Consider the following 17,380-nt stretch of genomic DNA (forward strand, 5'->3'; position numbering starts at 1 on the left):
TTGTAGAGATAAATGAGAAAATACAAAAAAAAATCTATTTCCGACAGTACTTAATGCCCTCCCCCTACCCTTCACGAACCAGGCACATACAAGTTTTCCAAGAAAATATTCTCATTTCCAAGTAATTCTGTTTCTCTCTTACATAAAATGATGTAGATATCTGGAAAACCTTCAAACATCTTAATAAATGCATAACATACTTGGAATATTAATAACGTGTTATGGCTGATGTCCCACTTGTGACAATATTGTGTACGAACATTAAGACCACTTTGTAAACCAGCAACAGATTCAACCAACTTAACCATATCATCCGCAAATTTTAACAACAAAAAATCTCATGTAAGCATCTGTCATGCCAAGATCGCGACTCGTATTAGGTAACTCGGAAACAGTATTAATACATAGTGCCTTTCAGAAAGTGGTGAAACGCAACATATGTCATATTTGGTATTACACTTTCTCAGTAAGAGTGGGCGGTGGGGTACCCTAGTGGTTAAAGCTCCGAAGACCCGGGTTTGATTCCCTACATGGGTACAATGTGTGAAGCCCATTTCTGGTGTCCCCCGCCGTGATATTGTGGGAATATTGCTAAAAGCGCCGTAAAACCACACTCACTCACTCTCAGAAAATGAACAAAATCTGTTACTTTTTCGGGGTGAGTCCCATCTGGACTTCGAACGAACATGGTAAGGCATCTACATTGCCAGCACTCAAAGTCAGCTGTCCAACTCACTCAGTCACAGCTGCTTCCACAAAAATGGAAGTCCGACAACTGATAGAACTGATAGTCAACATCACATTTTGTTTAACCCCTCTGACAAGTGTAAATTGGCACGGCACCCATATATGACGCTGTAAATACTCAATGCCTTTAATAAAGTTGTAGGTTACTGAGAAGGGGTAATCCAAAATGTATCATGTTGCATTTGACCACTTTCTAAATGGCAAACAACTTGTGCTAGATCGTATATCATTTACATAACCATGACTAGTAGTAACACATTTGTTCTGACAAAAAAAATCATTTATTTACAGTGATTATTGACTTACCAGCTAGTGTCTGGTTTGGCAACATTTTTCTCATGGAAATGAATAAGGGAACACATGAAAGTACAAGTGTTCCTTTATTTATTTCCAGAATTTCACCCACAGTGCAACACATATCTTGTGAAGAAACCTGGAATAGAATAAAGGAACACTTGTACTTTCATGTGTTCCCTTATTGGTTTCCATGAGTATATTACTTTTCTGTTAAAGGTCAATAATATGCGAACTACTGGTGAGATAAATGTTTATTGGGGTGCGCGTGTAAATGAACATCACATGCTTCACACTCAAGTGATATTTCCCAACGAATCATAAATTCTTATAACGTTACACGGCATCGTGTATAACTGTGTATTTGAAGTATATCTCTAAGCAGGATCCAGACACGGGGGGCCGACGTCGATGTGATCCGGGCACTGGCAGGTGAACATTCTCCCGCCAGCAGCAGGTGAACAGATGTGGGAACACCCACCATTATTGATGCCACATCGGTTTGTGCCTGGAATTACAATTACATATGCCATGTGAGTGTAAAACGCAGGCTGTAGATTTATGTTCATGCTTTTCTGTTCAATCGAATATTGCTAACACCAACTGCCAGTAGCATCGACTGGTTTGTCGCACCAGAACTTCCGTCATCCCTCTACGATGTTAGAGTGCATGCCCCTAGTTTATGACACAAGCAAGTATACACTCCAGAGAGGTTGAAACTATATGTCAAATACGAAAGAACACTTAACATTCAAAGCTTTAAAAAACCCAGTCCTTATGACCAATCTGAAAGCTGTTTCAGAATTTCTCAAGAATGATTTATACAACTGGTCACTTGCTGGAATAGTCATTTGTATCCCGTGGAGACAGAAATAAAGAACGTGTTTCCCATGTGTACCTTTGGGTTGTGTGTAACGATGTATGACCTTGACATCTACTGGTCTTCTGAACGCCACCGTGGTATATGTCCTCATGCCACCACCAGTCTTGAGGACTCTGGAGAGTGTCCGTCGGCTCCAGTCTGTCCAGTAGACGTAATCCTGTACAAAGATGCAATCCTGAACATATATGGATCGAAACATAGGGAACTTGTACTCATAGGCGGATCCAGGTGTGTGCGTGTGTATGCGTGAGTGCGTATGTGGTGCGCACACACACACCTTTTTTGTCTTAAATTAAATTAAATGACCATTAAAAACGGGTCTAGGCCATACAGTCGCTTTTCTTCAGGTAAAGCCACATCTGGAAACAATTTCATTTATATGGGATATACCCAATGCCTGTAAGTAAAGCACCGTACCTCTATAACAGCCACAGAGAACATATGTTGATGTTGTTCACTATGGCTGAAAAATAGTACTCTTCGATTACTGCCGTCCATGTCGGAGCTGTAGACAACACCTATGCTCCCGTCAGTCCACATTAAACGCCGTTCACCATAGTCTGGGAAAGATTTAAGATGGTGAAAAAGTAAAATGTTGTGAAAGGACATGCTGCCTCGCAGGTAAATATTGCATTTCTCGCAATGTCTTTGATAAAACCTGGACATGTTTAAAAGATATTACTTTAATCATGCGCACATCAACAATATTATTTATAACCATATAATTCACTTGAGCGTCCATCACACTTATTTCGAATTGGCAGGAATCAAGAAGAATCAGCCAGAATAAAAATATTTTCAAAATTCGAACCGCATTCGGGAGAGAATGTCAAAATAAACAATTTTGTTAAGCTTTGTAAGAATGCTGTTGGAATACTTCGAACGTACTTCGAACTCGCCTCGAATGATTCTTGCTGATTCCAAATGTACTAGATCACGAATGCAGCTCGAGTGAATCGGAATACAGTAGGAATAATTAGAATGCCGTCAGAATACACTAAGAAGACTTAAAATGAGTTTCGACTGCCGTACGAGTCAGGTTCGACTGCTGTATGAATGGCACTCGAATTTCAGTTGGAAAGTACCTCGAATGCTTTACGAATTCACATAGAATGCATTCAAAACCCTCTTGGAATGACCCCCGAATATGGATCGAATGTTAAAGAACTAAAACAGTATGCAGCTCGAATATTTCAAACATCCTTCAAATGCACTTAGAATGTAACACGAATGTCCGAAATACATCAAGAATGCTGCCGGAATGTTGCACGATGGGGTCTAATTCATCAGTCTCTGCCCAACTCCTATACAGTATGGACCCACTGGACCATGTTGCGTTGCTCCAGATTGCTGTCCTCCAGCAAGACCTGATTGAAAGAGATGTGGAAGAGACCAGGAGAAGAAACAGGAGAAGACCCAGGAGATTCCAGACCAGACCATGGGTGACAGAGGAAATGAGAAGGCTGTATGGACATTACACAAGACTAATGGAGGAGCTCAGAGTTGAGGACACGCAGTCTTTCTTCAACTACCTCAGGATGGAGCCTGCCATGTTTGATGAGTTGGTGCAGAGAGTGGGACCAAGAATACAGAAGCAGCTGGATACATATATGAGAAAGGCGCTACCTCCAGGCGTGAAGCTAGCCATCACATTTAGGTTCCTGGCTTCAGGTGATAGGTACCCAAGCATCATGTACAGCTTCCGCGTGGCAAGGAACACAGTCAGCCTGATCATCCCAGAAGTATGTAAGGCCATTGTGGAGGAATACAAGGATGAGGTTATCATCTGCCCTACCACTCCAGAAGAATGGGCTCCCATTGAAGAGGTATTCAGAAACAGGTGGAATATTCCTCATGTCGTAGGAGATTTAGATGACAAACATGTGGCCATTAGGAAACCTGCCAAGAGCGGCTCATTATACCACAACTACAAGGGCTTCTTTTCTGTGGTCCTCATGGCCCTTGTGGAAAGAAATTACAGGTTCCTGTGGGTGGACGTTGGTGCTTACGAAAGTGTCTCTAATGCTCAGATCTTTAACGAGTGCGAGCTCAAGGATTGTCTTGAAGACGGGGGCATAGGATTTCCTGATTCGTCCCCCTTACCCCAAGATGACGAGCGTATGCCATGCTTTATTCTGGGAGATGATGCCTTTGGAATAAGGACCTTCTTGATGAAACCGTATGGTCATATGACTCTCCAGAGAGACGAGAGAATCTACAACTACAGGATCAGCAGGGGCCGACGGGTAGTGGAAAATGTATTTGGAATTCTGGCCCAGAGATGGCAAATCCTCCTCACCACCATGCTGCCAAGGCCTTCCGTTGTAAAGGGCATCATTGAATGTTGTGTCTGCCTGCACAACTTGATGAGGATTCGTTATCCTAATCTCCACAATGGTATGGTGGATGAGGAAGATGAGACACACAACGTGGTGCCAGGAGGCTGGAGACAACTTGCGCAGCTTGAAGATGTGCAGCATGTTGCAGGAGGAAACAGAGACACCCAGGCTGGGAAGAATCAGCGGGAGATTCTAGAGCATTACTTCAACAACCCAGTTGGAGCCGTGCCCTGGCAGAACAGGATGATTGATGTATAAGTGACATATCGACATTCGATTTGCTGACTTTTCATCATTGATAAGATTTCTTATAGAAATACGACACCAACATATTAATGTGTTATGATATTACCAGTCAATTTGTGTCCTCTACGTTCAATTAAATGTACTTCCAATTTTACACTAGTTTTGCTTGAATGACTGTCCTTCGCGGGTGGTTTTTTGTTTTTGTTTTTTTGTTTTAATTAAAAACAATGATATCAATATTTCACCGCTACGTTTTCATGCGATTCGGAGGTGACGTCAGGGCTAATTTGAAGAGCATTCGGGGCGTTCTGACTGTATTCGAGGTGTATTCGATGTACATTCGAGTTGTATTCCAAATGCAATCGAAATATACGTTTGAAGAATATTCCAACTAAATTCCAGCAGCAATCGAAGTACATTCAAGTCGCTTTCGGGACATTCTTGCATGTTTTGAAGTGGCTTGCCTCTTCGATTCTCCCTCGAATACGTTCAGAATACTTAAAATGCAGCTTGAATGCAGTAAGAATACTTAGAATGCACTTCAAATGCTGTTCGATATTTTTCCACTTCGAATGTACCTCGAAAGTTTTGAACATGTTACAAGAATTGACACGAATAGTTGGAATGCATTCGGAATGGAGTAAGAAGTTTTAGAATGCATTTGGAATTTCCAGGAATTTTCATTCTAAAAGCATTCCGCCTCAAGTGTGAAACGGGTATTATGGTCATGTTTTAAGACATTGTCTTTGTTTCATTAGCATGTATATTCTGACAACTGACCTATAGTCAAACCATTTGGCCATTCGATGTCGGTTGTGATGATAGCCGTCCTCCCTGACCCGTCCATCCCGCTCGTCTCTATACTCGGTGTCTTCCCCCAAGTACTCAAGTACAAGCGTCTGCCAAATCAGAAGACCAATCAAGGTTTGCCTTGGAATTTCACACATAAGGCTCAGGGGTCGATTGATGAAGAGAATGTGTATTGTCCGTGTAAGCCAATGTTGTATGTATAGCCCATGGCTCTGTGAGTTGTGAGTTGAACAACGTAGTCAGTACTAATACAACAATGTCACGTGGCCTGTAAAGAGCAGTTAATTTAAAGCGACATTTGACCTAAGTGGTGTCATTTTAGGTATTTAGAAGTGCTCTGGTCCATAGGTTTCTCAGTTTTTGGGGAGACAAGATGGAAAATATAATTATTGAAGTTGAGTTCTATTTCCGGAAAAGAACAGTAACAAGTTTACCATGATATACCATAATCATAGGTTTCAGTCTTTAGGTTGCCGTCATACAACTGTTTTGTTAACCCTTCATAAAGTCGTCTCTGTGAATAAAACCTGGGCCCCAAAAATGTGTGCCTAATGCTAGTCTTACAAACTTACAATTAAGGCGAATATGGGATTCGAACATACAGTTATTGGAGTTAAACTAAGGGACGCAACTGTGTACATGGTGTTATGGAGCCTAAGACAACTAGACCACCCGTGCACCTGGTACTCTATGAGTAGTTCTATCCATCACAGGGAATAGTCCCCATAGACACCTGGCTAGTTATTTTCGAAACGTTCGTAGCCCTACGAACTTCTTATGTCCATTCTTAACACATTGGCTACGATCAAAGTTAAGAATTCTTAGGTCCACGAACGTTTCGAGAATAGGATCTCTGATGAACAACGTAACCACAGTGGATGGTTATGCTTGAATGATGGTACCCTTCATTTGGATCAAGCGCTAGGGCTCGTGGTCTATCCAGATGTCTATGCACTGTCCTGGTGAGGCTGGTCTCCAGAGTGATCACCCTGATGGCACCATCCTCTGCGTCCACCCAGTACAGAGCCTTGTGTAGCCAGTCATACGCCACGCTCTCGGGGAATCTTATCCCGGAGGTAACCAGTACAGTTGGTGATAGCAGAGTGCTTCCATTCAGAGTGGCCCTTAATAAGCAGGTAAGAAAATTCATCATTCACAAGTTTACACATTGACTGAGAATAACACACCCTGAAAGAAATTTCAAATCTGATGTAACTGTGATTGTAAAACAAAGTTATAAGACAGTCTTCAAAATGCCTATATACTGCATGGCAGGGTAGACAATAGAGACAATTGGCTGATATTTGTAAAAATGACCGATTCTGAACAAAGGCGTATGATACGTACATTGCGCTGCGGCCCTCCCAACTCACATGTTAATGGAATGTGACATGAGATCTGCCCAGAAGATACGCCCGATTTCCTGGTCCACATCTACTGCGACAGCTCGCTTCATGGCCGCATGGCGACGAATGTTGACCACCCGTGGGGTGGGGGAGTCTAGTTGGTCTATCATACGGAGTCTTCGCCAGTCCACGACAAGTAAGGCGGGAGCAGGACCTTGCGCTGTGACAATGCAGTAAACATGTTTCTACCTGAGTGTGATCAGCACAGTGTACCTAACACTTATGTCCTGACTGTACCTGAGTGTGATCAGCACAGAGTAATGAACACTTATGTCCTGACTGCACCTGAGTGTGATCAGCACAGAGTAATGAACACTTATGTCCTGACTCTACCTGAGTGTGATCAGCACAGAGTAATGAACACTTATGTCCTGACTGTGCCTGAGTGTGATCAGCACAGAGTAATGAACACTTATGTCCTGACTGTACCTGAGTGTGATCAGCACAGAGTAATGAACACTTATGTCCTGACTGTACCTGAGTGTGATCAGCACAGAGTAATCAACACTTATTTCCTGACTCTACCTGAGTGTGATCAGCACAGAAATGAACACTTATGTCCTGACTGAACCTGAGTGTGATCAGCACAGAGTAATGAACACTTATGTCCTGACTGTACCTGAGTGTGATCAGCACAGAGTAATGAACACTTATGTCCTGACTGTACCTGAGTGTGATCCGCACAAAGTAATGTACACTTATGTCCTGACTGCACCTGAGTGTGATCAGCACAGAGTAATGAACACTTATGTCCTGACTCTACCTGAGTGTGATCAGCACAGAGTAATGTACACTTATGTCCTGACTGCACCTGAGTGTGATCAGCACAGAGTAATGAACACTTATGTCCTGACTGTACCTGAGTGTGATCAGCACAGAGTAATGAACACTTATGTCCTGACTGAACCTGAGTGTGATCAGCACAGAGTAATTAACACTTATGTCCTGACTGTACCTGAGTGTGATCCCCACAGAGTAATGAACACTTATGTCCTGACTGTACCTGAGTGTGATCAGCACAGAGTAATGAACACTTATGTCCTGACTGTACCTGAGTGTGATCAGCACAGAGTAATGAACACTTATGTCCTGACTGCACCTGAGTGTGATCAGCACAGAATAATGAACACTTATGTCCTGACTCTACCTGAGTGTGATCAGCACAGAGTAATGTACACTTATGTCCTGACTGCACCTGAGTGTGATCAACATAGAGTAATGAACACTTATGTCCTGACTGTACCTGAGTGTGATCAGCACAGAGTAATGAACACTTATGTCCTGACTGTGCCTGAGTGTGATCAGCACAGAGTAATGAACACTTATGTCCTGACTGTACCTGAGTGTGATCAGCACAGAGTAATGAACACTTATGTCCTGACTCTACCTGAGTGTGATCAGCACAGAGTAATGAACACTTATGTCCTGACTCTACCTGAGTGTGATCAGCACAGAAATGAACACTTATGTCCTGACTGAACCTGAGTGTGATCAGCACAGAGTAATGAACACTTATGTCCTGACTGCACCTGAGTGTGATCAGCACAGAGTAATGAACACTTATGTCCTGACTGTACCTGAGTGTGATCAGCACAGAATAATGTACACTTATGTCCTGACTCTACTTGAGTGTGATCCGCACAGAGTAATGTACACTTATGTCCTGACTGCACCTGAGTGTGATCAGCACAGAATAATGAACACTTATGTCCTGACTCTACCTGAGTGTGATCAGCACAGAGTAATGTACACTTATGTCCTGACTGCACCTGAGTGTGATCAACATAGAGTAATGAACACTTATGTCCTGACTGTACCTGAGTGTGATCAGCACAGAGTAATGAACACTTATGTCCTGACTGTACCTGAGTGTGATCAGCACAGAGTAATGAACACTTATGTCCTGACTGTACCTGAGTGTGATCAGCACAGAGTAATGAACACTTATGTCCTGACTGTACCTGAGTGTGATCAGCACAGAGTAATGAACACTTATTTCCTGACTGTACCTGAGTGTGATCAGCACAGAGTAATGTACACTTATGTCCTGACTGCACCTGAGTGTGATCAGCACAGAGTAATGAACACTTATGTCCTGACTGTACCTGAGTGTGATCAGCACAGAGTAATGAACACGTATGTCCTGATTCTACACTGCATTTTAACAATAGAATGGCTAACTACGTCCCAACTACGACAAGTCCTCTACAGTTATCCGAATGCCCTGTCCTGTTGGGGCTGTATATAGCGCTACCTTCATGTCGACACCGAGTTCCGTTGACGAGGATGAATCCATGGCGACAGGTGCAAGTAAAGCTTCCCGGTGTGTTGTGGCAGGTGTGGGAGCAGGAACCCGGCTGGCTGCACTCGTCCACATCCTTACAGCCACCCTCCACGGCTTCGTATCCGGCTTTACATGCCTCTAGGATGCACAATTATCAAATACACACAAAAAGGCTTTAAAAGCCCGATAACATGCGTTTACTTTTTAAGTAATCAAAGTTGTTTCTCACATGTTGATGCAGGAATAGCTGCATTCTGCCCTTGTAATTTAGTCATATCAAACATGGACATATTTCTGTTGTCTATAATATCACAACTGACACGATGACTGAAGGGTATGGCAGGCTGTTTCGCTTGGCAGAATCTGTAGATTATGTCACTAAAGAATCATAACTCTAAAACAAATAGGAGAAATGCACATGTTGATACGTTTTCCATATCTTAAAGTGCTAATGACAATACTCCACAACCAATTACTGTTTGGTTTAAAGGTCGAGTCTGCGCTAAACGTTTAAGCACAATAATTCAGCATTTCCGTGGATGCCACAAAAGATTTGAAATACCTAAAACAATCACTAAATGAATCAAATATGATGCATTTTAGAATGTTGAACGTACTTGGCGTACGACAGGTCTTCTTATCGTCACCAAGGGACAGTCCATCTGGACATGCGCACCGGAAGCTGTGTCTCGAGCCATTCCTGACAGTTGGGAGACAGATTAGACAGCCTCCGTTATCCGGCCCACACGCGGGTTTCCCTGATGTAAAGAGATCGAGATTTCAGGTGGTTTATGAAAAAAGAAGTTAATGATGGTTACAGAGTTGATTCAATTGTGATAGTAAAACTAAAACTAGGGGCGACGGGAAACACGACACTGTTCAAATATATTTCATTAGAGGGGTAGACAGACGGCAACACAACATTGTTATAATGAACTAAGGTAGACACTGCTGTCTCTGTGTTTACATACATCATGAAAACATGTGCGCTTGGCTGTGGAAAGTCTCCTACTGGCTCTGGATAAGAAGGGAGGTAACTGATACGAAGCTGAATGTGAGAGCGCACGTGCAACAGCGCTTGGGCGGTTGCGCGTGTTCTACGCCTCGAAAAGTAGTGCTGACAAGACAGACGTACATGGCAGCCTAGAAACACCATAAACTGTTATGTAAACGGAAAGCCCAAGCTTTCCAAACACTTTCATACTTTCCAAAACTTTCCAAAAATACAAACATAAATGACTGGATTAATCACTTTAAATGTTTGCTTCAGGAAAGCAAAAACTGTGTAAATTTGATTGAATTCTATAAATTTATCGATGGCTTTGTTGATTCAATTGACGAGGATTTTATCAACATGACAGCTGATGGCGATGATGAACTTGATAGGACTATCACTTTAAATGAAGTGTTGTCTGCCATTGACTCAATGAAATCTGGTAAAGCTCCAGGATTTAATGGTATTCCCATAGAATTTTTTAAACATGCTCCATTAGAATGTACTGACATGTTACTAAAGTTATATAATGTAATATTATCCACCGGTATTTACCCTGAACAATGGACTTCTGGGGTTAATCTTCCTGTTTACAAGAAGGGCAGTGTAAATGAAGCTAGTAACTATAGGCCTATTACTCTTCTTGATGTGGCGGGTAAATGTTTTTGTTAAAATAATATGCAATAGGCTCTTATTGTGGTCTACGGAGGAGAATGTTATTGTCAAAGAACAGGCAGGTTTCCGTAAAGGCTTTCAAACAACTGATAATACATTCATTATTGATACTCTCATTCAGAAATACTTGTCGGAGAAGCGTGGTAGATTTTATTGTGCCTTTATTGATTTAAAAGCTGCCTTTGAGTCTATCGTAAAGGTTTATTATTTAAGCTCTCGAATGGTGGTGTTAAAGGAAAGATATTTATAATTATTAGAAATATTTATCAAAGTGTCCAATCATGTATATCTCTTCCTGGTGGTTACTCCACCTTTATCCAGTGCAGTACGGGGCTGTCAGATGTCCCCGAAGTTGTTTTCTCTTTTCATTAATGATCTTGTCGAGCATATGTCTTATGAGGGACAACATGGTGTAACTTTGGCATTCTTTAAAATATTCATTCTTCTATTTGCTGACCACATTCCACCTTAAATGCCAACAGCACCTTCACTACCAACTTCACCGTCACTGCCAACTTCACCTTTACCGCGAACTTCACCTTCACTGCCAACTTCACCTTTACCGCGAACTTCACCTTCACCACCAACTTCACCTTCACTGCCGACTTCACCTTTACCGTGAACTTCACCTTCACCACCAACTTCACCTTGACCGCAAACTGAACATTCACTGCCAACTTCACCTTTACCGCGAACTTCACCTTCACTGCCAACTTCACCTTTACAGTGAACTTCACCTTCACTGCCGACAACACCTTTACCGGTAACTTCACCTTCACTGCCAACTTCACCTTTACCGGTAACTTCACCTTCACTGCCAACTTCACCTTTGCCGGTAACTTCACCTTCACTGCTAACTTCATCTTTACCGCGAACTGCACCTTCACTGCCAACTTCACCTTTACCGGTAACCTCACCTTCACTGCTAACTTCACCTTTACCGGTAACTCTACCTTCACTGCCAACTTCACCTTTACCGGTAACTTCACCTTCACTGCCAACTTCACCTTTACCGGTAACTTCACCTTCACTGCTAACTTCATCTTTACCGCGAACTGCACCTTCACTGCTAACTTCACCTTTACCGGTAACTTCACCTTCACTGCCGACTTCACCTTTACCATGAAATTCACCTTCACTACCAACTTCACCTTTACTGGTAACTTCACCTTCACTGCCAACTTCACCTTTACCGGTAACTTCACCTTCACTGCTAACTTCATCTTTACCGCAAACTGCACCTTCACTGCCAACTTCACCTTTACCGGTAACCTCACCTTCACTGCTAACTTCACCTTTACCGGTAACTTCACCTTCACTGCCGGCTTCACATTTACCATGAACTTCGCCTTCACTGCCAACTTCACCTTTACCGCGAACTGCACCTTCACTGCCAACTTCACCTTTACCGGTAACCTCACCTTCACTGCTAACTTCACCTTTACCGGTAACTTCACCTTCACTGCCAGCTTCACATTTACCATGAACTTCGCCTTCACTGCCAACTTCACCTTTACTGGTAACTTCACCTTCACTGCCAACTTCACCTTTACCGGTAACTTCACCTTCACTGCTAACTTCATCTTTACCGCGAACTGCACCTTCACTGCCAACTTCACCTTTACCGGTAACCTCACCTTCACTGCTAACTTCACCTTTACCGGTAACCTCACCTTCACTGCTAACTTCATCTTTACCGCATGAACTGCACCTTCACTGCCAACTTCACCTTTACCGGTAACTTCACCTTCACTGCCAACTTCACCTTTACCGTGAACTTCACCTTCACTGCTAACTTCATCTTTACCGCGAACTGCACTTTCACTGTCAACTTCACCTTTACCGGTAACTTCACCTTCACTGCCAACTTCACCTTTACCTCGAACTTCACCTTCACTGCCAACTTCACCTTCACTGCCATCGCCACTACAGCCATGCGTGTTCACGGTTATGTTCCATGGTATTAAATCTGAAATCTATGATTGCATGCTCTTGTCTTTCACCTTGGATATAATTTCAATAAAATATAGACGGGAAGTGTAGCAAGATTCATATACACTCATACCTTCTGGTTGCATATCAGGATGGAACGGCTTCACACTATGTGGATCAACAGCGCTGCCGAGAGCCATAAGCTTGTCTCCTCCTGATTGTTTGTACATCCTCATGACTTCCCTCGCGCCTCAGGTCCGCCCAGTACACGTAGTTCTACAAAAAGAAGTTTGCACGTCCACAGCTATTTCAGTTTGTTCCGTCCTTAATGGTTGGATGGGTACAGTCAACAGTAGTTGGGTGGCAGAGTTGCATAAAATAGCATACATTAACACTTGTGAAGATACAAGGTGTACTGTGAGGGCGAGATGAACTCACACAGCTGTGACCAGTCACGGGGATATCTGTGAAGCTACAAGGAGCAATATGAGGGTTTACACACTGCTGTGACCAGTCACGGGGATATCTGTGAAGCTACAATGTGTACTGTGAGGGCGAGATAAACTCACACTGCTGTGAACAGTCACGGGGATATCTGTGAAGCTACAAGGTGTACTGTGAGGGCGAGATGAACTCACACAGCTGTTACCAGTCACGGGGATATCTGTGAAGCTACAAGGAGCAATATGAGGGTTAACACACTGCTGTGACCAGTCACGGGGATATCTGTGAAGCTACAAGGAGCAATATGAGGGTTTACACACTGCTGTGAACAGTCACGGGGATATCTGTGAAGCTACAAGGAGCAATATGAGGGTTTACACACTACTGTGACCAGTCACGGGGATATCTGTGAAGCTACAAAGAGCAATATGAGGGTTTACACACTGCTGTGACCAGTCACGGGGATATCTGTGAAGCTACAAGGAGCAATATGAGGGTTTACACACTGCTGTGACCAGTCACGGGGATATCTGTGAAGCTACAAAGAGCAATATGAGGGTTTACACACTGCTGTGACCACTCACGGGGATATCTGTGAAGCTACAAGGAGCAATATGAGGGTTTACACACTACTGTGACCAGTCACGGGGATATCTGTGAAGCTACAAAGAGCAATATGAGGGTTTACACACTGCTGTGACCAGTCACGGGGATATCTGTGAAGCTACAAGGAGCAATATGAGGGTTTTCACACTACTGTGACCAGTCACGGGGATATCTGTGAAGCTACAAGGAGCAATATGAGGGTTTACACACTGCTGTGACCAGTCAGGGGGATATCTGTGAAGCTACAAGGAGCAATATGAGAGTTTACACACTACTGTGACCAGTCATGGGGATATCTGTGAAGCTACAAGGAGCAATATGAGGGTTTACACACTGCTGTGACCAGTCAGGGGGATATCTGTGAAGCTACAAGGTGTACTGTGAGGGCGAGATGAACTCACACTGCTGTGAACAGTCACGGGGATATCTGTGAAGCTACAAGGTGTACTGTGAGGGCGAGATGAACTCACACAGCTGTGACCAGTCACGGGGATATCTGTGAAGCTACAAGGAGCAATATGAGGGTTTACACACTACTGTGACCAGTCACGGGGATATCATGTGAAGCTACAAGGAGCAATATGAGGGTTTACACACTGCTGTGACCAGTCAGGGGGATATCTGTGAAGCTACAAGGAGCAATATGAGAGTTTACACACTACTGTGACCAGTCACGGGGATATCTGTGGAGCTACAAGGAGCAATATGAGGGTTTACACACTGCTGTGACCAGTCACGGGGATATCTGTGAAGCTACAAGGAGCAATATGAGGGTTTACACACTGCTGTGAACAGTCACGGGGATATCTGTGAAGCTACAAGGAGCAATATGAGGGTTTACACTACCACTGTGACCAGTCACGGGGATATCTGTGAAGCTACAAAGAGAACAATATGAGGGTTTACACACCGCTGTGACCAGTCACGGGGATATCTGTGAAGCTACAAGGAGCAATATGAGGGTTTTCACACTGCTGTGACCAGTCACGGGGATATCTGTGAAGCTACAAAGTGAACTGTGAGGGCGAGATGAACTCACACAGCTGTGACCAGTCACGGGGATATCTGTGAAGCTACAAGGAGCAATATGAGGGTTAACACACTGCTGTGACCAGTCACGGGGATATCTGTGAAGCTACAAGGAGCAATATGAGGGTTTACACACTACTGTGACCAGTCACGGGGATATCATGTGAAGCTACAAGGAGCAATATGAGAGTTTACACACTACTGTGACCAGTCATGGGGATATCTGTGAAGCTACAAAGTGTACTGTGAGGGCGAGATGAACTCACACTGCTGTGAACAGTCACGGGGATATCTGTGAAGCTACAAGGTGTACTGTGAGGGCGAGATGAACTCACACAGCTGTGACCAGTCACGGGGATATCTGTGAAGCTACAAGGTGTACTGTGAGGGCGAGATGAACTCACACAGCTGTGACCAGTCACGGGGATATCATGTGAAGCTACAAGGAGCAATATGAGGGTTTACACACTGCTGTGACCAGTCACGGGGATATCTGTGAAGCTACAAGGAGCAATATGAGGGTTTACACACTACTGTGACCAGTCACAGGGGATATCTGTGGAGCTACAAGGAGCAATATGAGGGTTTACACACTGCTGTGACCAGTCACGGGGATATCATGTGAAGCTACAAGGAGCAATATGAGGGTTAACACACTGCTGTGACCAGTCACGGGGATATCTGTGAAGCTACAAGGAGCAATATGAGGGTTTTACACACTACTGTGACCAGTCACGGGGATATCATGTGAAGCCACAAGGAGCAATATGAGAGTTTACACACTACTGTGACCAGTCACGGGGATATATGTGAAGCTACAAGGTGTACTGTGAGGGCGAGATGAACTCACACAGCTGTGACCAGTCACGGGGATATCTGTGAAGCTACAAAGTACCGTGAGGGCGAGATGAACTCACACAGCTGTGACCAGTCACGAGGGATATCATGAAGCCACAAGGAGCAATATGAGGGTTTACACACTGCTGTGACCAGTCACGGGGATATCTGTGAAGCTACAAGGAGCAATATGAGGGTTTATTACCACCACTGTGACCAGTCACGGGGATATCTGTGGAGCTACAAGGAGCAATATGAGGGTTTACACACTGCTGTGAACAGTCACGGGGATATCTGTGAAGCTACAAGGAGCAATATGAGGGTTTACACACTACTGTGACCAGTCACGGGGATATCTGTGAAGCCACAAGGAGCAATATGAGGGTTAACACACTGCTGTGACCAGTCACAGGGGATATCTCAGAAGCTACAAGGAGCAATATGAGGGTTTACACACTGCTGTGACCAGTCACGGGATATCTGTGAAGCTACAAGGAGCAATATGAGGGTTTTCACACTGCGCTGTGAACAGTCACGGGGATATCTGTGAAGCTACAAGGAGCAATATGAGGGTTTACACACTACTGTGACCAGTCACGCGGGATATCTGTGAAGCTACAAGGAGCAATATGAGGGTTAACACACTGCTGTGACCAGTCACAGGGATATCTGTGAAGCTACAAGGAGCAATATGAGGGTTTACACACCGCTGTGAACAGTCACGGGGATATCTGTGAAGCTACAAGGAGCAATATGAGGGTTTACACACTACTGTGACCAGTCACGCCGGGATATCTGTGAAGCTACAAGGAGCAATATGAGGGTTAACACACTGCTGTGACCAGTCACGGGGATATCTGTGAAGCTACAAGGAGCAATATGAGGGTTTACACACTGCTGTGACCAGTCACGGGGATATCTGTGAAGCTACAAGGAGGCAATATGAGGTTTTCACACTGCTGTGAACAGTCACGGGGATATCTGTGAAGCCACAAAGAGCAATATGAGGGTTTACACACTGCTGTGACCAGTCACGGGATATCTGTGAAGCTACAAGGAGCAATATGAGGGTTTTCACACTGCTGTGAACAGTCACGGGGATATCTGTGAAGCTACAAAGTGAACTGTGAGGGCGAGATGAACTCACACAGCTGTGACCAGTCACGGGGATATCTGTGAAGCCACAAGGAGCAATATGAGGGTTAACACACTGCTGTGACCAGTCACGGGGATATCTGAAGCTACAAGGAGCAATATGAGGGTTTACACACTACTGTGACCAGTCACGGGATATCATGTGAAGCCACAAGGAGCAATATGAGAGTTTACACACCACTGTGACCAGTCATGGGGATATCTGTGAAGCTACAAAAGTGTACTGTGAGGGCGAGATGAACTCACACCGCTGTGAACAGTCACAGGGGATATCTGTGAAGCTACAAGGTGTACTGTGAGGGCAGAGATGAACTCACACAGCTGTGACCAGTCACAGGGGATATCTGTGAAGCTACAAAGTGTACTGTGAGGGCGAGATGAACTCACACAGCTGTGACCAGTCACAGGGGATATCATGTGAAGCTACAAGGAGCAATATGAGGGTTTACACACCGCTGTGACCAGTCACGGGGATATCTGGTGAAGCTACAAGGAGCAATATGAGGGTTTACACACTACCGTGACCAGTCACAGGGATATCTGTGGAGCGGCCAAGCGAGCAATATGAGGGCTTTACAACACTGCTGTGACCAGTCACGGGGATATCATGTGAAGCCACAAGGAGCACATGAGGGTTTACACACTGCTGTGACCAGTCACGGGGATATCTGTGAAGCTACAAGGAGCAATATGAGGGTT

At 44.1% G+C, this 17,380-nt stretch overlaps 1 protein-coding gene across 1 annotated transcript; it reads right to left on the bottom strand.

The window, feature by feature from the left end:
* Positions 1-1,277: 1,277 nt before the first annotated feature.
* Positions 1,278-12,847, bottom strand: LOC124263691 (low-density lipoprotein receptor-related protein 4-like). The gene is made up of 9 exons (XM_046698353.1): positions 12,744-12,847; positions 9,627-9,767; positions 8,980-9,147; positions 6,693-6,885; positions 6,222-6,443; positions 5,290-5,408; positions 2,342-2,484; positions 1,940-2,081; positions 1,278-1,549 (listed from the first exon to the last, which is right to left on the bottom strand). The coding sequence occupies exons 1-9, from the start codon at positions 12,844-12,846 to the stop codon at positions 1,419-1,421; spliced, it is 1,362 nt and encodes a 453-aa protein (XP_046554309.1). The 5' UTR covers position 12,847; the 3' UTR covers positions 1,278-1,418.
* Between the last annotated feature and the right edge of the window lie 4,533 nt (positions 12,848-17,380).

Source organism: Haliotis rubra, unplaced genomic scaffold (genome assembly GCF_003918875.1).
Source record: "Haliotis rubra isolate DU_JTF1 unplaced genomic scaffold, ASM391887v1 Scf894, whole genome shotgun sequence".
In the NCBI taxonomy this organism is placed as follows: Eukaryota; Metazoa; Mollusca; class Gastropoda; order Lepetellida; family Haliotidae; genus Haliotis; species Haliotis rubra.